General features: G+C 40.0%; 2 protein-coding genes across 2 annotated transcripts; one reads left to right on the top strand and one right to left on the bottom strand.

The window, feature by feature from the left end:
* Window positions 1-8864: 8864 nt before the first annotated feature.
* Window positions 8865-11932, bottom strand: LOC140929261 (synaptosomal-associated protein 47-like). The gene is made up of 3 exons (XM_073379066.1): window positions 11599-11932; window positions 10857-11464; window positions 8865-9213 (listed from the first exon to the last, which is right to left on the bottom strand). The coding sequence occupies exons 1-3, from the start codon at window positions 11901-11903 to the stop codon at window positions 8960-8962; spliced, it is 1167 nt and encodes a 388-aa protein (XP_073235167.1). The 5' UTR covers window positions 11904-11932; the 3' UTR covers window positions 8865-8959.
* Window positions 11933-12025: 93 nt separating this feature from the next.
* On the top strand, window positions 12026-20770 carry LOC140930183 (uncharacterized). Its single transcript, XM_073379845.1, has 8 exons — window positions 12026-12189; window positions 12301-12363; window positions 13367-13498; window positions 14866-15033; window positions 16993-17123; window positions 17786-17828; window positions 18014-18359; window positions 19128-20770. The coding sequence occupies exons 1-8, from the start codon at window positions 12109-12111 to the stop codon at window positions 19865-19867; spliced, it is 1704 nt and encodes a 567-aa protein (XP_073235946.1). The 5' UTR covers window positions 12026-12108; the 3' UTR covers window positions 19868-20770.
* Window positions 20771-21667: the final 897 nt, after the last annotated feature.

The raw sequence follows: 21667 nt of genomic DNA, 5'->3' as shown, positions 1-21667 counted from the left end.
CCCTCAATAAATTTTATTACCTTGTTTAGGACAAACGATAAAATGCAGCAAAGCCAAGGGGTACTCCTGGGAATTCTTGGTGGGGGTGTGCCGTCTGTTTCCTCAAATCCCGACCCTACTTCAGACCAAAAAATGTAATTTTCCACACCCGTTTTCAGACCAGACCTCTAAAATCCATACCCGCTTTCAGACCTGGGCTTTAGGCAGAAATTATGTTATCATTACTTACATTAGAGCGCAAACAAACAAATTCTTCAAATTCATTTCGAATTCGCATATTTTTCTCTTTCTTTCTTACTCATTTGGAATGGAGGCGATTAATTTTTCATACATTCCCGTAGTTCCCTCAAAAACCATACCCGATTCGAGACTAAAATGGGTAGAGTGTATACCCGTTTTCAGACCAAAACGGCCCAAAAACCCTACCCGATGGGGCGGCACATACCTATATGGCATCCCCCGGAATAGAAGAAATTCCCGTTATAGTCATTGCTTTTGTTTACTTGGAGTAAAAACAAAATTCATCCAGCAAATCAAATCAATCATGCAGGTAATACCCTTCAGACAGACTCACACGAAATTGTATACCCTGTTTTGGACAGAGAGGTCAAAGACCATGCCCTGACCAGCGGCACATCCCTGTACAGGCCATATAAAGGAGTACCCCCTGGGTATCATTTATGAGTTGGGTGATACTTGACCCCTCCCATCATTATCTCTGTGACGCTGAAACAACGCTGATCGAACCTGCCATCTATTGTAGTTATGAGCACTTATCAAGTCGCGTCTTATTAACTTTGGAGTTGTTTCAAGAACCACGTTGCCTTTCTACGGTACTTGAATAGTCCGTATGGGGCTTTGTGCCAGTACTGTTCCAGTATCAAAGAATGTTCATCGCAATACGTTTACGATATTGCCAAACTATATTGGGCATGGGAATATAAATGACGTCAATAACGTAGTCCTCTGTTAGAAAAAAGCAAGGTAACCAAAAATTGTGTTAGCTCAGCTGTTCTGGAAGCGCTGTTAAAAAATGACGGAAAATTTATCACGTTTTGCGAAAAAGAAAAGGCTGAACTTCTACCTAAAAACATTGTAAAAAAAAAACAGCAAAATACAAGTCTACTCATGAAAACTGCTTTCTGAAGAAATATCTGCTAAACCACTGCAATCCTGTTTAATTAATATCGGTAGCGACTTTAAACAAAAGATAATACAGTTCAAAGGGCATTTTCCCTTTAAAGTCAGTCAACATGCACAGCTGAAACATTTTCCCAATGTAAGCGGCAAGCATGCTCTCTTCAACACCGATTAAAACGGTTAAACCTCCAGATAAAAAGCCAGAGATTTCTGACACGGTCGTCTTTCTGCGTCTTTGTGGCAGAAACCGTGTAATTTTATTCAAAACTTCCCGCACTTCTGAAATTAATACAGGTAATATTCCCCCGGCAGAGGCTACACCAAAAGTAATTGATCTTCAAAGTATATACCGTCCAGAAATCCTTCGTGTGTTTGCGCAAGGACTAGTGCCTTGCGAATTCGCAAAAGCATCGAGTTTTTAAAACAATACTTGCCAGCAAACGGTTTTATGAAAATGAAGAAATGATCGTCGCAGTGAAAGTAATCTATGCAATTGCGTAAAGGTTTTATGTCATCCTTCCTCTATGAAATGTCCAGAAGAGTCTGCCCTACTTCACGCCAATCGGAAATAAATTCCTTCCCCAGTTTCATCGACTCAAAATGATAAAGATCCAAAATAATACGAAAGTTAAAGTTAGGCGAACGGCTATCATGAGAGCGTTTTATTGTTTTATTATACAAACAACGACTTGTCAAAGACCTGTCGGCAACTTAAAACTAAACCCGTTGTCAGCACAAATTATCATCTATTGTCTTATGACCAATCGGGTGCTTGCGTTGCTGGAAGGACGCGCTTCCTGAAACGCGAGTTGCAGTGAAGATATGACAGTATGACATATGACAGAGGAAGGAGACTCCTTCATCTTCCCAATATTTTCTAGGAAGATCGAAGGAGACTGCTCGCAGGGTAACCTCCCTCCCGCTACCCCCTATAAACCCCGACGTCCGCCCTCCACCAAGGCAAAGCGCACGATCTCGACGGTCTTATGGAAAAATAGGGGACTGTGAACAGTCTAACAAGCGCCCGGCCCCGAGGCCGTTTTCCCCGGCACCAAACACTCAAAAATAACTTTGGCGGTACAGCTTTGCGTTGTTTAAGTTTATTTTTCAGCATACCGAGAGTCTTGTTGTATGCGTTTCATTCATTCAGAAAAGTACGTAAACTGAGATGTGGCAGTTTCTTTCGATGTACATGTGAAAAGCGTGAGTCGCACCTTCCTGAAGGAGGGGAGGAGGCGGCTGAAATTCACTGGCCAAGTTCACACTGTACCGGATAGCTTTTTGTGCTGACATGACACTGACATGAAAAGCTATCCGCTATAATGTGAACACCTACCTGATATGTGACTCTCCACTTTAGAGATCGGCACGGCACAGCCATGTTTCGCTCCGTTACAAAAATTTCGCCGAAATCAGCGTTCTTATGTGTGAACAGAAGCCCTGTCCGGAATGGTTTTCGTGTCGGCGCAAAAGCTATGCGCTATCAGCGGTAAAGTGTAAACATAGCAATTTGCAGCCCAGTTGAAATCGCCTTTTGACGATTCTTGTTATTCATTATATGTCTCTTATCGAATTGGAATTTGAAAAGTTTAGTTCAATTAAATAATTAAAATCAAATTAAGGATTTATAATTTGTCATTTATCAATTACGCAGTTGGTTGCGTTCCTGATGACATGGGACGAAAGCTGAAAGGTGTGGAGAAAACAGTTTCTCTTTTAGTTGACAAGCATCTTGCCAATGATATGGTCGCGAAGATCATACGCCAAGTATCATCAAATCAAACTGAAGGACGTAGATTGCTTGAAACGAAGATAGAAGATCAGACCTCGGAGTTAAATCAAGTCATTCCTGCAGGTAATACCCTTCAGACAGACTCACACAAAAGTATATATCCTGTTTAGAACGGAGAGGTCAAAAACCATACCCTGACCAGCGGGACATCCCTGTATAGACCATATAGGGGAGTTCCCTGCTAGTTGGGTGATATTTGACCCCGCCTATCATTACCTTTGTGGCTATCACACGCTGAAAGAACAGTGACCGGGGCTGAGCACTTATCAAGTCACGTCTTACTAACTTTGGAGTTGTTTCCATAACCACGTTGCCTTTCTACGGTTTCGAATAGTCCGTTTGGGACTTTGTGCTAGTACTGTTTCAGTATCAAAGAATATTCATCCCAATAGTTCCACGATATTGCCAATCTATTTTGGGCATAGGCATATGAAATGACGTCAATAACGCAGTTCACCGCCGGAAAAAAGGCAAGGTAACCTAAAAGCCTTGGGGCGAGGTTGTGTTAGCTCAGTTGTTTGGATAGCGCTGTTGAAAATGGCGGATTCACGTACACGGCAAACTGCAAACGTCAGATTCAAGTTGAGAATTTCTCAAAATAGAAAATGAGTAGATAAAGAAAGCTCAAAACAATTCCTATGGATAAAAAATTGCCTGAAACTACTAATTTATTTGTAGAAATAATGGGCAGTAAACGACAAGTAAAGGGGAAACTTGGTCACGTGGTACGAACTGTAGCATTTGCCGTTTGACGTAAATGTGAAGGTTAACCACTCTATAGACCTTTGTCCCGCGGCGGCCATTTGATCTCGGGAGATTTTAAAAGGTTTGTTTATGCACGGCTAGCCTAGTTCTCTCTACGAGACTAGCCGTGCATAAATAGACTTTTTAAATCCCCTGAGACAAAATGGCCGCCGCGTGACAAAGGCTTATTTAAGAAAAAGCCGAGCTACTGCCTGACATACTAAAAAACAGCAAAATACAAATCTACCGATGACAAATGTTTTCTGAAGAATATCTGCTGATTAAGCCACGGCCATCCCGTTTAATATTGGTAGCCGCAGTCTGTTTTCATAATAATAATAATAATAGTTAATAATAATAATAATAATAATAATAATAATAATAATATCCTTTGTTTACCTTCGGCAGTATTTACAGCATTAACGCCAGTGGGGCCGAGCAAATGCCTGAAATTATTCATTTTATATCTTTAGATGTCTCTTATCGAATTGGAATTTGAAAAGTCCAGTTCAGTTAAATGATTAAAATCAAATTAAGGCTTTATAATTTGTCATTTATTAATACGCAGGTTGTCAAGATGGTCGTATTCTTAATGACACGGTCGCGAAGATCATAGACAAAGTATCATCAAATCAAACTGAAGAGCGCCTGAGATTGCTTGAAACGAAAGTAGAAACGTTGATCCGGATGTTAAACGATTCAAAAGGTAACCAAACTAAACAGTTTGAACAGGCGATAAAAAAGCATACCCTGGAGTTAAAACAAGAAACAAAGGCTTCTATAGAAAACCAAACTAAAGAACGCCAATTACTTGTTAATGAGATTAATCATCTGACCTCGAAGTTCAAAAGACTTGTTTTCAAGAGTGAAAGAAATTGATAAAGGTAGAGGTAAAGTTCATTTTAAAAGCGAAAAGAGTTAAAATTGTAACCAAACTGCTTACCCCTTTTCGAAAACACCAAATTTTTATCAATCTCATGCAATAGCCATTAACAATTTACAATTAACAATTAACTGAAAGTTCAGTACAAGATCATCGTTATGAATGGCTGTGAAAGCTTATGAAGGAGTGAGCGAGCGTCACTTTTTGTCCTCTTTATGTGACCGATTTGCTTGAAAAAAACAAGGCGTCCTTGTTAAATTTCACCGGAAAAGGAAAGTACGGCGAGAATTCTACCAAGGTTCAACTTTGGGTAAACTCGCACTAACAAACGTCTTAAATAATTTGCTATTGTGGCACTCTTTTTTGACACACGCCAAGCAAACAGCTGCGTGCAAATGAACCTACACCGTTGACCAGCTAGCCCTTCTGCATTTACAGTGTTGGACCAAGGACACACGTACATAGCCTGAATTTCATCCGATTACTTCGAGTCGTTATTACTCCCTCAGTAACGTCTGAATCGACCGGCCGTTAATGCCGTCCAGTGACGTCACTACTCCTTGACCTTTGCTTTAATTCATGCAAAAAGTACAACACGATTTTCAAGTGGCAAACCGAGAAATATCGTTTGGAAATGTCTGCATGATACAGAAATGCATTATTTTCAATCGTAATTCATGTTTAACGTTCAAACTATCAACTGCATGCAGTACAACTCTGAACCGGTTGTACTAAATTCTATAACAAACTCGGTCGCAATCACGCAATAAAATAAACACACACACGGAACACTTAGTTCAAAAACACAATGAATCGCTTTAATTGAAAAGAAGCTATTTGGTCCCTAACGAAGAAAAAAAAACAAGGAGACAAAGACATAAAAGCTAAGAGAGTCATTACACTTGACGGTAAAAATAGCAAGAAGGTCGAATTATAACATTGATCTCAGAAAACTTCGCGTAAACAAAATCACTGGCCGCCGAAATCACAAAGCGGCGCTAAATGAAAAACCTACCGACTCTCCGCGATGATTCTTCATTCGCAGTTCAATTTAGCATTTCAGTTTCGAAGACAAGGGCAATTTTGCTGTTTAAGATAAAGATTAAGCTTATCGAAATGTTTGAACTAAACGAAAGAATACCAGGGATGCTATCCGCTGAATATCAAGCGCAATCCCGCTAAAATTTTTCATAATTATACATAATTATGCAAATATTTAGGCAATTAACCAATCAAAATCACTACCCGGTTTTCGGGTAGTGAGTGACGTCACTGGACGGCATTAACGGCCGGTCGATTCAGACGTTGTTGAGAGGAGAAAACGACTCGAAGCAATCGGATGAATTTCAGGCTAACACGTACACCAATGCATGTCGGAAAGTATAGAAGTGTGCTTGACCAAAAATTAGGGAGCTTAAGCAACGATGGCGGCGACGGCAACGAGAACGGCAGAAAAGCAATAGGTATAAATTGGCAAAACAACCATTTTGCACGTGCATCACGCTTTTTTGGTCAAACGGTTATTTCGCTAATAGACTTTTTTTCACGATTCCCGCCATCTTTGTACATGCTTTATAATTGATGGGATAAAAGCAATGTCACGTGGTATTTCAGGGGGCAAACAAGTGATAAAATTTGCTTACACGAGTAGTTTGTTTATTCCCTCAAAACAAAACGACAATTTTAGTCTTGCGAAATGCACAGTTCGAGTTTCAACAAGTTTTATGTCATTATTGCTTGCTGTGAGCACACGTACTGTCACTACTGCTTATATAAAAAGTAATAATGATCACTTCCACCCGTAATTTCGTGCTTGAAATAAAAATTTCTTCAGTCATTTTTTGTCGTCCAGAATAAACCAACTCGGCCGCGATTTGTTATATTGGTGGACTAGGTACCCCCCCCCCCCTCGGGGGGGGGGGGCTACTTCCTTATAAGAGGCTAATGGGATGTGCCGCTGGATGGGGTCGAATTTTTACGACTGGATTGACCATAATGGGGTCGCATTTTTAATAGAGTTACCAGCATGGGGTCGCACTCTTTCTGATTTTCGGGGTAAGGCAGTTCTTCATATTTACGGTTAGCAAACGTACCAGGATGTTTGTACTGTAGGTGAAAAGTAAAGTGTTTTTCATTCAATACAGGGTAGATACATAAATAGAAAGTGACTAAGTTGGGATCGCGAAAATTACATATTTGCCCAAAAGTGACTAAGATGGGGTCTATAATTGGCCTAAAAATAGACTATAATGGGGTAGGGGCTCTGAGAGTCAGGCGGCACATACCTAGCAAAAATTAACCCAAGTACCCTCCCGGGTAGTTTTCCCCCTGGGAAACCACGTGTCATCGCTTTTATCCCATCAGTCCTTAAAAAGTGTGCAAAGTGTCCGGGTATCGTGAATATGGTCTATTCTAGTTACTGACCTGCATACAATTTTTTGTTTCAGACCCCTGGATCAAAATGACGAAGTCTCCAATTCGCTTTAGTTTGAAAGACAACCAATTAGGCCGCTGTTTTATTGTCCCATCAAGTGGCACACTGGCAGCAGTAAAACTGGTCCACGCGTATGGTTATGTGGCATGCAATGACACTCATGTGACCTTTTGGTGGGGTTGCGGCGAAAACAATGGAGATGTAAAAGTTGAAATAAGAGAGGCGACTGGTGAGGATCAAACTATACATTCAACAAATTTCTCCCCTGAGCATACGGATTCTTTGCGGATTCCTGGTTATAGCCCGCTTTCTTCAGAGCTGGTGCTGTCTTATCTCTCCCATCCTCCACAAGTGATTGGACGAGCGAGGCTCTGTTTGTCGTACTCGGGAGCTACCAATGCAGGAAAATCGTTTTTTGATGTTTATGCTCGCTTTGAATAAACGTTCGCCATCAAAACGCATCTGATTCCGCATACAGTATAGTTTGCTTGTAATGATGCTTAACCCTTTTCGGACGGCTAGTGTTGTATACGACCATATGGAACGAGGTATAAATTCCTCCCTGGACCCACTTAGCTTTCAGTTGAAGATAAATAATTGGTAAGCAACAACGTCAGCTGCAAAGATATATCTTTCCAGCAATAACTCGTTTTGGACATTTTGACCAACCCTGACAGAGTTACTCTCACAAAAAAGGTAACATTTTGGGGAAAAATCCAGTGCAAATTTCGCTTTTTACATACTACTGTTTGAAAATTAACTTTGTCCCTTTCCTAAAAAGTTAGCCAGCCACAATTTCATGCAAAAGAAAGACGATAAAGTGAGCAACAAAACCGCCATATAGAAGGAAAAGAAGGGAAAAAAGAAAGTGAGAGAGAAAGATCGAAATAGATTCGCCAAAAAAAAAAAAATTTTTTCTGGCTTTTGCCCATGCGTCAAAAACAAAAGAGCTGTTTAATTACGTCAGATTAGGCGGTAAATATGCCTTTTTGCAAGACTCGTTTTAGCCATTCTTATGCTAATTAGCCGAAAACTTGTCCAAAGAAGAGGAACTGGTGAAAAATATGGTTTTTCGCCACTCGCCGGCCGTCACCAAAGGGTTCAACTTAAGCTAAGGGACGCTAATGATAAATTTGATTAAGGTTCTTTTATTCATTGCTTGTAAGGGTAAACGCCAGCTCAATGCGAAGTCAATAAAATAAACTTTTTCACTAAATTTTCCATTTTTTAATGCTTTCGTGTCTGGGGTCAGAGTCCTAATCAACAATACGGTAAAAGCCCGAGGTTACTGCTTTGGTAAGGGTGGGGTGGAAGTGTAGCGTAACTTCCGTTAAGCATCTTCTTGCAGCACTTACCTTCAGTTGAGATATGCGGCCCATATTGATTCGAAGCTGACCACTAAGTACCTAACATTTCCTGTTTCATTAGACTTGCCCGCCAGTCGAGCTCAAAATTTTTCTCGAGCGCAAAGGGCGAGCGAGAAATTTGTTATGTTTCGGTGGCAAAGTGAGCGAGAGACTTGGAGACTACTACCAGAACCGGAAACGAGAAGCGAAGGACTTTGAGAAAGTCCATGTATCGGCTAATACGCTTATGCATTGCACTCGCTTAATCCAGTTATTTTTGTCACTAGGCAATTGTAATTTCCTACTGGGGTCTTAGTATGGATATGCCGCTTTTCAGAATAATATGCTGTTTGCCTTTTGAATTGGGTATAAAACACTGAAGTAGTTTTTCTGAAAGGAAAGGAGCATCGAAAGCAGAAGACCTTCAACAAAGCACTGTTTGGTTTTCTCTTTTTTTGTCTGGCCTTTGTTACCCTCGCCCCTAATTTGCCGCTTTTTGCCTACACTAGCATTGACATTTATTTTATAACCAGACCTGATTGACAAAGGTGAATAACGTAAATCATTATGATACTCCTAGCATTCAACGAAAACTACAGGTTATTGAGTAGATGTTCAAGTCACGTGAGTTTTGAAATCTTGCGAGAATCAGTTCGTATTCTCTCATTGGCTTTATCAACAGAATCTGATAGCAGATCCAATTGCCGAAGCTGCCTGTTCTGTTCATCCTGTATTCCCAGTGCGAGACTTCTCATATGCTGCAGAACCTGCCCCATCTCAGCTGCTTCAGCATCTGTTACTGACTTGGAATTTTTTGTTGTACTGCTGTTAAATTGAACGTTTCCTCTAGCAGCGCTTGCATCATCGTTATTATCTGTAATGAACGACAGAATTATTTTTGGTTAAAGTGCTATTCAAGCCAAAAGAGCTGGACCTTGTCTGTGCTGTGAGAATAAAAGTACAATAATTATTAATGCTATTCCATTTCCTTCTGGATTGAATATTAGTTTGTTACCAGGTCACCTGGTTAGGGGAGGGGGGGGGGGGGGTAGGAATGTTCATGCCTCCTGTCTCAGCCACCTGAACACATCGGTGGGGAAAGAGTTAACATGAAGCAAAGTTCTAGTAAAACTTAGTTGAACCGTATTGTTTTCCACTACCCAAAATGTTGATTACCAGCACAATGCTGGGAAGATTTCAAAGCTCTGGCATACAAAAAAGACAAAACAGTTTCACTTCTACCCTTCTTCCGCTGGGTATTTGAAAGGCTTTATTTTGTTGGGCATTTTTTGCCAAAATAGCCTAGAGGAGATTTTGGTGGAAAGGGGGGAAGAGAAGAGATAAAGGAAGGAGTGGCACAAAATAGGCTTGATTACCAGCAGCTGGTTTGGGAAATGAACCTGAGCTGTCTGAGGTACTTCCTTTCTTCTCAGGGAGGTCAGGAGTGAACCTGGACTCCAGAAAGCAGCAGAAATTGAGCCTGTCTCCCATTTTTGCTTCCCAACAGTCTCCTTACCCCCGAAAACACCAGATAATCAGGTTATTGGAAAAAAGAAACATTCCATTACTTAATTTACCAATGAGTGAAACAATAAAACTGCAGTTCTACCCCCTTAAAGGGGGAGGAGGGGAGGGGGGTATTTTACAAAGTTTTATACTGGAAGGCTCTGCCCTGCGGTCCAACCCCTTAACCTTTTACACTGTATATACAACTTTGACAAAAACAGTTCCAAACACCTTCCATTGACAAATGGTACCCCTTTCACAATGATATCCCCTTGCATCCTTTGAAATTGCTATTAGCCATTTCAGAGTTGCATAGGGAACTGGGGCGAGTTTCAAATTTGAACTAATCAATAAACTGACACCACCATATAAAAGGTCGTGTTGAGATTGCTTATTTGACCAAGTTTGGTGCTCTAAAATTGAACAGGAATCAAGTTATGACTCTTGAAACATGGTTAAAGATCCATACAAACGTCTATAATTTTGTGACCGCATCCCCCCAAACCATGTAAACTCTTTAAAATTTTTCAGTTTTTCTTTTAAACTGTAAAATTTGTCATGCATCTACTACTTGGAAGGAACTAATTTGAAAATCACTGTGTTTGCCTGTTTTTGGGAATATCATGGAAATTGTGAAAAAAGTCACTGGGTGACTTGTTGTGAGGACGAAAAAGTTTAAAAATGGATGAGACGTCAATTTTTTATTCACCTTTTCATTGGCGTGGACGTTGCCGGATCGTAAGGTCCCTATTATAGGGGGTACCCTCTCGAAAATTCTACCCACCGAAATCCTTGTTCTGGGCCCCCACCTGTGTACCAAGATTTGAGTACACGCTGTGATTGGCCTGTTTAAAATGCCATTGTCAATTTGCCAATCAAGATGAAGGGAAATTCGAAACGCTCTTCTGGTAATTCGTTCAGAGCGTTGGGGGCCTAGAACAATGATCTTGGCACTGCTTTGCAGACGTTACTAACAGAGGTTAAATTACATCTGCGTTGCAGGCTACCCACCTTGCAAATCAAGTCCATCTAACTTCTCCTCAGCATCTTCTTCAAATTCACCTGGTGGATCCTCATAGTTTACCTTCCCATGCAACAGAGCCTCAAGTGTTTGAAGAATGTGCACTAACCGTGCTGCTATGAGATGCACAGACTGCCCAGTCTGACCAATCCTTAGCTGCAATATGGTCATCTCCCATGGTGTGTGAACACTGATTTCAGTGATTTCCCTCAGAGTAAAACTGATATCAAAATTTCTTTCCGCAGTTAAAATATCCACTGATTCATTTGATAGAACTAAACTACCGGGTAAGTGCTTTTCTTTCTGTGTCCTGGCATAAACAATGGGAAATTCAGACTTCTTTACCATTGCATTGTTTTCTGGAACATCAATGTGCACATGTGGAGTTTCAACGTTCCATTTGTTTAACCAGGAATCTAGATTGTAAATTAAAGTCTCTGCCACGCTCAGGTCATTGTGAATCTTGTTTATGTTGGAACAAGCCGCATCAATTTGCTGCCCCTGTTTGTGCACAGTCTTCCCAGCTGAAGTTAGTGTACTCTGTGCGTCGTATAGGATATTGAGGAGTTTTGAGTTAGGTGGTTCCTCACCATCAGAGCTGAAAAATTAAATGAAAGAGCATTTTTTGGTAAAAGTAAATAAAGGACTCCCATACAAAAGTATTGATTACGTCATGAAATTGATTCGTATTTTGTGTCATGTACATGTAGAGGTTGGAATATTTCTACGCACCTCGCAAATAACCTTTCCTTCCAAAAATGTTCGATTGTATTAAAAACGTATCCACGATCAGAAAACGACGAGAACCAATATTTATCAGTGTTAACACGGACTGATATAGCCGCGTAAAATATAGATGTAGTTTCTTTTTTTAGCTCGAAGAAATCCTCATAGTATATTCGAAAATCGACGCAATTTCTTCCCTCTTTTTCTTCCACAAAGCGAATACAACGAGTGTAGATTACCAAACGGCCATAGATCCATGTTTTGGTCCTATTACAATAATAAGATGCCTTCCAAACGCCAACTTTACCCATTTCGTAGACAAATTGCAAAGAACCGAAAAACCAAAACAATCAAAAGTGTAGGCAGATATTTTGTACAGCGGTTTTTAAACCTTCGTATCGTCTAGAAATTCCGACAAACTTTCGAACATTGCCGAAGACTCGTACATGTCACTGATTTGAACGGCAGTTTTGTGCAATTGCTTTTCCTTTGCTTTGTTTTACATCCGTTTTTGATATGGCAGATGGAAATTCATATAGTGGAGATGAATATTCTGAGGAGGATGAAGAGGGAGAAGAACTGGATCCTCGTGTTCAGGTGAAATATAAACTGAAAGATTTACGGGAGTATTGTAAGCTATTTTAAGTTTAATCTTCACTGACTCAGTGACAAGCTTGATAAATTTTAGCTTCACTTTTTTTAACCCAGGACGAACTCGAAAAACTCAACGTCGCTGCGGAATCTGTCAACCACTTAGAAGCTGAACTTGATGTGAGTATGGAATGTCTGCTTCGTTTGTACCGATCTTTTTGTCGTCACGCAACGCTCCCAAGCTCATCTTTGTCATTTATATCTTCCCCATTAGATCAGAGAGTTTGGTTAGCGCTAGAAAAGGCCAAATTAGTTTACAAAAGTGTACTATTTTTGAATCCCTGAATCCTTGCATGTTACAGTGTTGCTTAGCTCAGACCGATTAGTGTTGATTTTCAATCAACAATGTATTTGACTTACCGTATTTATTCGAATAAGCGCCCAGCCTCGAGTTAGCACCCGCCTCGAATAAGCGCCCATCCTAACGGTTGAAAAAGTTAATAAGTGCCCAGCCTCGAATAAGCGCCCCTCCCCCCCCCACCCAACCCCTCCCCCTCCCACTCCCACTCAAACTCAAATAAGCGCAACCACCCCTTCTTTTTAGTTTTTTGGCATATCACTGTCTGTCAGTCTGTCTCTCTCTCTCTCTCTCTCTCTCTCAGCTCTCTCAACATTCCCTGAGACTTATTGGCATTGTGAGTTTGTGGTTGAACATAATCAGAATTAAGAAAACCTCTCAATGTGATGAGCACAAAGGAATGTATGCTTGTTTTTGGCAACAATATTATTAATTTTTAAACCAATGATAATATTACCAGCATCCAATATATGCAATACTTTTGGTTGAGGAATATTGATATGGATTTGAAAATCTAGTTTTTGGACTTTCCAATCGAACAAAATTGAGAAATAAGTTTTTTTCTTTTGATTTGTTCATTGAAATCTGTTTGGAAGAATTTAAAAAGTCAGCTCCTGAGAATACTCAGATGAGAACAATGTACCTATAGGGACTGTTAGGTCTGGAAAATCCACGAAATATCCTCAGTCCAGAAATGTACCTATAGCAGCTGGCTCTTACATGCAGCTACATTCCGGTCAACCAGCCTTCTTCTTTCTTTTCTTTGCTTCCTTTCTTTTAAGTAAATTCTTAATATTGATTTTCTTCTTATTCAATGTTTTGTAGGAGGCCAGAGCAGTCTTCCGGCAAACCATGACAGCTGCCACTTATCATTTAAATGCTCAGACAAAAAAGCTTGGCAATAAGAACATTGAAAAAGCTCGACCTTTTTATGATGTTTTGAGAGAGCTGCGTAAGGTAGGGAGGTCAGAGTTCATTACATGATTGTATAAGGAAGGTCAGACTTAATTGGTCGAAATGAAAAATTGAACCCAGAAGGACAAGCAATTTACAAGGATATCTCTTTTTTCCCTAGAGAGACCTTAACATTCAATTAAAAAAAGAAAACATTACAGGCTTGTATCAGATCAACTACAATCAAGAAATGTTGTATGTTATTTCCAAAAAGCACCCAGAAAAGCTGGATAAAAGATTCCTGTCTTTTCTTTAGCAAAAACAAAAGTAGTTTAATTGTTGCAGATATCCTTCTGAGGAGGGATTTTAAGCTGAACATTTCTGTCTTTGGCACATACAATGTATGTATTGTACATTGTAATCTTTCAACTCAGCACTGCAACATTTAATAATTATTCCATTTGCACACGTTGGATATGAGTTGGCTATAACTATCTCATATCCAACAAGCACGAATGAAATAATGTTATTGTTTTGGTAAATTTTTTTAGACTCTTGAAAACATCTGGTTATTAAAACTGAATTTTCGAAATTTCATTTTAAATATTACAAAACGACCAGATATTAATATGACTTCCAGTAAATGAAGGGAAAATCACATGACATGTGCGCCATTTGCGAACTTAGTTGAATGAAAAATCTGAAAGGGAAGGACGCTGTGCTGAAATTATTCGCGACAAGTACTGTTTTCGCTTTCCTTTGCTGTGACTGTGGAATTTGACACTGGATACGTCGATCTGATTGCTCTTCAAACAATTTCGTTTTATACTTCCTCCACTGAATTGGAGCTGCACAAATACCCAGCTTCATTAATCAATTTGTTGTTGTTGTTGTTCAATGGAAAGCCGCTCATTGTAGGATTCACTTGAGGCCCTTTATGGCCCATTATGGATTTGTGAAAGTGTTAAGAGGTTTAAAAGCTCCTCAAACATGCAAAAAATCTGCCAATGGTTTTGAAAACTTACTCCTACAAGGACTTGCAAGCCATTCTGAAAAACTTTTATGTAAACTTTGTTAATCAGCTCAACGTATGGAAGAATTAAGCTTATAATTTCTTTAAATTTGTAAGGAAACTTCGAAGTACTATTAAGTAATTTCAAACCAAAGTTTGTGGCTTTTTTGTTGCTGCCGGTATGGCATTTTCTTGTTTTTTCTGTTGTCTCATCGGTAGAAAGCTTCTGAAATCTACTTTTTTCCACCTCTTTGTCCGAGAGAAATTTAGTTGTTTTCCATATAAGGTCAAACTAAGGTATATGCGCTGATAACTGAGATTGAGTGAACCAATCAGAATGCTAGAAATGCATTATCCGAGGTTGAAAATTTAATAATTCATATTAATACACTCTGTACATGTCCCTTGTCATTGGCAGGCTCATGTTAAGTTACAACAGGCAACCCTTCAGTATGAAAAAGCAAATAGCAGACACATATATGCTAGGCAACGAGTACAAGAAGCAGAAAATAGAGTGTTTTTGAGCGGGGAGAAGAGAGCATTTGATACAGCACTTCAGGAAATGCTTAATCAGGCAACAATTGAGGTAAATTCTAAGAATTTTGATTTTTAACTATGCAATGAAATATCATGATCTAATAATATTTTTTTATTTTTTTATTTTTTTTTCGAGTTGCTTACTTCAGTCAACATCAAAATTGAAGGGGTACATTGTACCTGGAAAAATCCCCTTAAAGTTTTCTGATAAACTGCTAACATCTCCTACCTATTTGACTTGGTATGCTTGTAATGTAAACGAAGAATTTGGTATCACTAGAGTGGGGGGAGGGGGAGAGAGGGCCTGCATGTAATCCACTTACCTGTACCCCTTGAGTTAGTGAGGACACTTTTTCTTGAATGATGTGACCATCTTGTCACGTTTTCTAAAAGGTTAAGGCTATGCAAAAATAATAATGAGCAAGGTTTTACTTGTTCTTCCGCAATATTGAACTGCTGGTCACATGGGCTTGGGTTGGTCGGTGTGCTGAACTCCAGGCCCTGGTTGTTCAAAAGTTGGATAGCGCTATCCACTGGATAAATCAGAATCCAGCAGAAAAGTATTGGGGAAACCAATGACACTATCTGATGAAATTATAGAGATTTATCCCGTGGATAGCGCTATCTACCTTTGCGAACTACAACTAGTACCAGATCGAGAGGTCTGAGTTTTTGCCCTTACTTAAGTCATTATGATTTGTTCTTGGGCAAGAAAATATACTCTCAGTCAGTGACTCTCTCCACCTAGTCCCTCATTGTTCTAAAGGACCAGGTAGTGCTATCCACCAGATAAATATCTATCCGCTGGATAATACTCAGCCTGAGAAAACAGCTGACATTTTGCGACGCCACCACTGGTTTCCCTGCAAAATGATGTCCGAGAAACAAGCCTAGAAATTCCCTATGGATGGTCTATCATTACGGAGATCAGGGCAGTGCCTCTGATCGGTTGAAGCAAACGACCTATCAGAAGCACTACTCAGATCTGGGAAGTGATACTTCATCAGTATGGAATTTCTGCGCTCTATTCTCAGATGTCATTTTGCGGGGAAAGCAGTGGTGGCATCTTGAATTGTCAGCTGTTTTCTCAGGCCAGATGATGAGGGTCTCTATTAGGTTTTTTGGGATGCGGGATTTTCATAATTTGAATCTCGGGATTTGGGATTTTAAAGTAAAATCTGGGCAAGATTCGGGATTGAAAGTATCGTGGGAGGTGGGATGCCCAAAAAAATTCATCGGCATTATGGGATTGCACGAAATTGGGGCTCGGGATTCAGGATTGAAGTATTCTATTGGGGACCCTCGCTGTTGGGAAACATTCTTTTTAGAGCATCCAATCAACGAATTGTAGACAAAAATAATTAAACCCAACCTGCCTTTTACGCTTTCTTATCTGAATTCAAATTTGGCACTCTATAAAACCCTGGCTGGGTCATCTTAACCCTGCTTTGAACAGCCAGGCCCAGAAGAGATAAAAATTCCAAATCGCTTTGTGTATGGAAACCAAGGGGGTAGGCTAAAAGGGATGTCCTGCTTGATGGGATAATATTATCACGACTGGATTGACTATAATAAGGTTGCATTTTTAATGAGAGAGTTACTATGTACTAGAATGGCGTCGCACTTTTTCGTGATTTTGGGGGTCTGAAAATTTAGGTAGGTAGAAATTTGGGGAGATTTTTACTACTACATAAGTTTAACAAAAGTGCCAATTCATTACAGGATGGCCTAGTTAAAATGCTTTAGAAGGTAGATGCTTAAACAGAAAGAGACTTAGTTGGGATCGTGAAAATTATATTTTCCCAAAAGCGAGTTAGATGAGGTCTATAATTGGCCACAGAATAGACTATGATAGTGTAGGGGTACTGAGAGACCAGCGGAACATACCCAGCAAAAATTAAGACAAGTACTCCTCCCCCGCCCTCGGATAAAATCTAGGAAAAGATGCACCCTTTTCTGCACCAGCAGTCGTCATATTAATAAGGTTAGAATTCCATGTACACTGTAGGTTAACGAGGCAGAAAATCAGAAAAAGGAGAGTTGGTTAACTCATCAGAAAATGTACAAGTCCTACCAAGAAACTGAGAAAAAGGCAAAGGAGATGCAAAGCAAACTGAAGAAGTTTGTGGAGAAAGCTAAGTGAGTTTTGAGTATTTTTTTAGTAACCTTGGGAAACACACCTACCTTGCTACGCTGACCTAAGCACTGGAGGCCACCCGGTTGAAGGAACAGTCTTCAGACGATTGTTGCTCCGACAGATGTTGCAACCGTTCATCAGTGAAATGTCTAACATTCATACAATTCCATTTAATTTAACAAGTCAGCTGTTATAATTGCCTAGCATGCAGTACAAGTATTGAGTTTAAAATTTGTGCAGGTAAATAAAAAAAATGCACTTCATTTGACTGTCAATGTATTTAGCACGAAAGTGCTAATTGGGGACACTATATTTTACGTCTCCTAATGGAGACGGGACCGCCATTTTACGTGGTCATCCGAGCAACGCGAAGGTCTAGCCGCCTGCAGGGCAAAGGAAGTACCTTCTTTTCTCAGTTATTTTAAGACCGTGAGTATTGGTCCGGCCCCGGGAATCGAAGCCGCGACCTTCCGCTCTGCGGTCAAGTGCTCTACCGACTGAGCAAATCCTGCCGCGGTTTAACAACATTACTGATTTGTTCTGTGTTTTTAAAGTAATCAGCTGTCATAAATTGAGACTTGTATGCCAACATTTTGTATTCACAAGGGTTATACAGTGTACAACGTTACTAATATTTTGTTATGATCTGCATTGTGCTTTGTAGACCATACTTTGTTGAGAAGGTTGGATTTGATCGCCACCTTTGGGTAAGTTAGACCGGTATCATAGTACGTTAGACATATCTGTTTCGAATACAATGCATGTAGGACCTTATGTAGTTTCATAAGTTTTATTTCGCTCGATCGTTTGTTTTTTTTTATTAACAAGTGATTTGGCGGAATTTTTTGGGGGAATGAATTTGAATTTTTTTCACATTTTGCACACCCTACAGCAATTAAAGCTGAGAGTGGATTCAATCCAGAGAGGTCTTAGTGAAGCAAAACTTATCTACTCTAACTGCTTGAGGTCGCTTGAAACAATCAGTGATGACATTCACCAGAAAAGAAAGGACAAGAAAATGTCGGCTATGATTGCTAATCTACAAGAAAGAGAAGCTGGTGTTGGGGCAGATTCTGAAGATGAGATGTCTCTTGATCAAAGCCAGCTTGATCTTGATCTGGACTGTAACGCAAGCCTTAGTGAGGTTCAAGGCATTTTGCCAGGGGACCTCCCTGAGACGGCCCATATTTTGGAAGGTGGGGGCACGAAAGTGCCGTCCGGAACAGAGACGTCGTCAGGTACAAGTTCGTGAATGTAACTAATCCACTAATTTTTATGTTGTGCACAGTGTTAGTTGTTATTACGTTCAGTATATGCATCATGGTATGTAGTATGAAAACAGTGTTAACTGTTATTCCTTTTACAATTTGGATATAGTGTGAAAAATCAGAATGCAAGAAAAATCTTCTGTTTACTTGCCTCTCACGCTGACGTTCTTCGGGCTTCGTCACGCGTTCCTTGCAAAAGAACGTTCAAAGGAGAAGGAACGCCTCACGAAGCCCTAGGAACGTCTGCGTGGGAGACTCTCTGTTCACAAAATTATGAACATACTGGCACGATGCACGAAAGTGTGAAACAGCAATGAAACACTATAGCTGCTGTATGTTGCAATGGTCGTAGTCGGCTACTGTCCTGCGCAGCCTTTCTTTGTGTCATCAACCAACGGCAGGAGAGTTGCGTGACGACAAAATTGACGACGACATTACGCGACGATACGGCTACATAGGAGACTAATAGTCTACAGGATTTCTGACTTTTTGACATACTATTTTAGTCTACAACTGGAGAAATATTAATTTAATGTGTTAATGCATAATAGGCTTTATACTTGTTAGAACGTCTTGCTGTCACAATTGTTTTGCGAGATGCATGTATACAAATTTATTTCAGTTAGTTGACCAAAAAAGGGCGTTCATGTACATTTTTGTTTGTATAAGTTGTGTTGATGATAGTGTTTCATTTACAGTACAGTGTATAAATTCCTGTTTGTCTGATTGCATTTTCAGTGTGTGGTGATGATGTTGCTGTACGGCTGAAGAATATGAGCGTGGATTCTGGATCCATAAATATAGTAGACAGACAAATCTCGGGGGCTGAAAGCTCTGATTCGGACTTTGCTTCAGGGTCTTTCAAGCGCGAGGTTTATGGCTGTGAAGAGGATGAGAATGCTGCAGGAGAGTGTAGTGGTGAAGGCATGAAGAGAAAAGAAACAGAACAAAATGAAGTAGTGACTAATGATGGTGTGCCTTTAGAGAAGTCTGAGCCTAAATCTGTGGATAAAGCGAGTGTAAATTCTTATGATGATTCTTTGTATTTAAGTGAGCTTGAGGCCCGCGGCTCCACCAGACAGCTTCACAAAATCAAAATGGATGATGCTGGTGATACATCTGTGGACAAAATTGATGTTGTTGTAAAAACACGTGAAGATGTTGAGCAGCATTGTGTTAATTCCTTGGAAGATTCTACATGTATATCGCAAAGTGTACCAGAGGCCAGAGATAATTCTCTTGAACAACTTGAAATTGCTGTGGAAGAGTTTACTAATGCAGTAACTGTTCAGAAAAGCGATGCAGTTGATGATTTTGATGGGAAACTTGGACCTTTTGCAGGCACAGAAAGCACTCAAGAGTTAACAGGCAGTGACAATAATGCAACTGATGATGACGTCATTTCTCCTCAGAGTGGTCCTCGAGATGTTACCGAGTCCACTGAAACTGAAGCTTTAGAGAATGAGGAGTGGATTTGATGAAAGAGTCAAAGTGAGCGACGAACGCATTGTTTAAGTTCTGTGACGTCCTAGCCTGCGAATACAGCTGTCTCTCCTCTCTCCTCGCCGCTAGGACGTGTCGCGGGAGAGATGTCTGCGATTCGACTACTGACGACTTAGATTTTTCCAGAATCTGATAAATGAGCGCTGAGCTGATTGGTCGACTTTGTAATTTTTATTCTTTTAGCTACATGTATAGCTGTTGTTTACGAATGACAGACAGAAGACAAAAAGTCACAAAGATCGATTATTCAAACGCTTTGGATCTACTAAAAAAGTCATTAGTCGTGTAATGTTTTTTCTTCTTTACAAGAAGTATATGAGTTTTGCTGCCGCTCTTCTTAGAAGAACTATAACGGAGCAGGTGAAACAGAAGCTCTAACAAATTTACATCTGAAACCCATGGCCATCAATTTTATGATTACATAAACATTGATTCACGTCATCAGACCTCTTCCGCGAAACGTCTGTAGCAGCGAGGAGGGAGGAGAAACGGCTGTATTCGCAGGCTTATCACGTCAATTGAGAGTCACGTGTGACTCTACATTACAGCTGTACTCCAAAGAGCCCTATTTGAACAGTGTCTATGATAAGAAGTAGACGTTTCGTAGTATATAGTCGGAGACCGCATTTGTAAATTTTAGCCGTCAAATTTATCCCCAGAGCCAGGATTCCTTTTGAAGTAATCGTAATTTTCTCGTCAAGCCTTACTTATCCTGCTGACGATGCCCGAAATAAAAGCTAGAGCTCGTAATGTTCCTTATTATTTGGATTCACCTCAATTTACTGATAATTGTTGTGATGTCGATATAATTTTTATTGAAAATTTTTACCTTTAAAGAAACGTTTGCAATAAAAAATGATAATACATATTTTACAAAATATTACAAATTCAATACAAATTCATCTCTCTTGCTTAGGTGGATTGCCTCTAAAGCGATTATGGCTTATGATGTTAGGACAAAATATGAAATTCCTTCTTTTTTAAGACTACTACTCGCCTATTCCATTCTATATAGTTTTCAAAAGGGGTTTACCTATACACCGAATGCAAATATGGCGGATCTCTCGGTCGGCCCCGGTCTAGTTGCGCGAAAGCGAGGCTAGTGAGGCCTCGATAGTTTTGTTTTGACTGCGCGTCTTAGCGATTCAGTCGATGAATATGGTTTCCTTCGAGTTGTTACGTGCTTAAGAGCCATCAAATAGGAGATTTAACTCCAGCAGAGACGAAAGTTGATTATCTTCGCTTTGCCAAAGTTCTTTACGAAGAAAGAAATGGATTCAAGCGATTCGGCGCCGCGAATGGAGGCACTCTACTATCACGGAGTTATTTTTTAAAAGAACGAAAGTGTGCTCGCTTCACTTCAGAAGAGAAGACTCACGAAACTATTAGAATGGGTGAATAACTGAAAGATTCATGGTTCTGTTTCAAGTTTGCTTTGTCCGTTCTCTTACCAAGGAAAGGTAAATATCCTCGAGGACGAGTGAATCCGCCGTCGCGACTTACCAATCTTTAGGCGCTCTCAGGGACACAACGACAAACAACAAGGGCGAATGTTTTTTCACAGTCTTCACGATCCTGTGTTCAAGAGTTTGAGCAGTGCCATAAAAGAAGCAATTTTTGGACAATCGCTGTTAGTTTATCTCGAAACTATTCGACAAGTTGCTAAAATAGATCACGCGCAAGGTCAAATACTATGCTCGAATACTTGCACGCTCATTTTCTTCCAGAACCTTTTTTCTTCTTCTTACTTTCTTAGTTGGCAACGGTTCCTCCGT

Source organism: Porites lutea, chromosome 3, assembly GCF_958299795.1.
Source record: "Porites lutea chromosome 3, jaPorLute2.1, whole genome shotgun sequence".
NCBI lineage: Eukaryota > Metazoa > Cnidaria > Anthozoa > Scleractinia > Poritidae > Porites > Porites lutea.
This window is presented reverse-complemented; position numbering and strand designations above follow the sequence as displayed.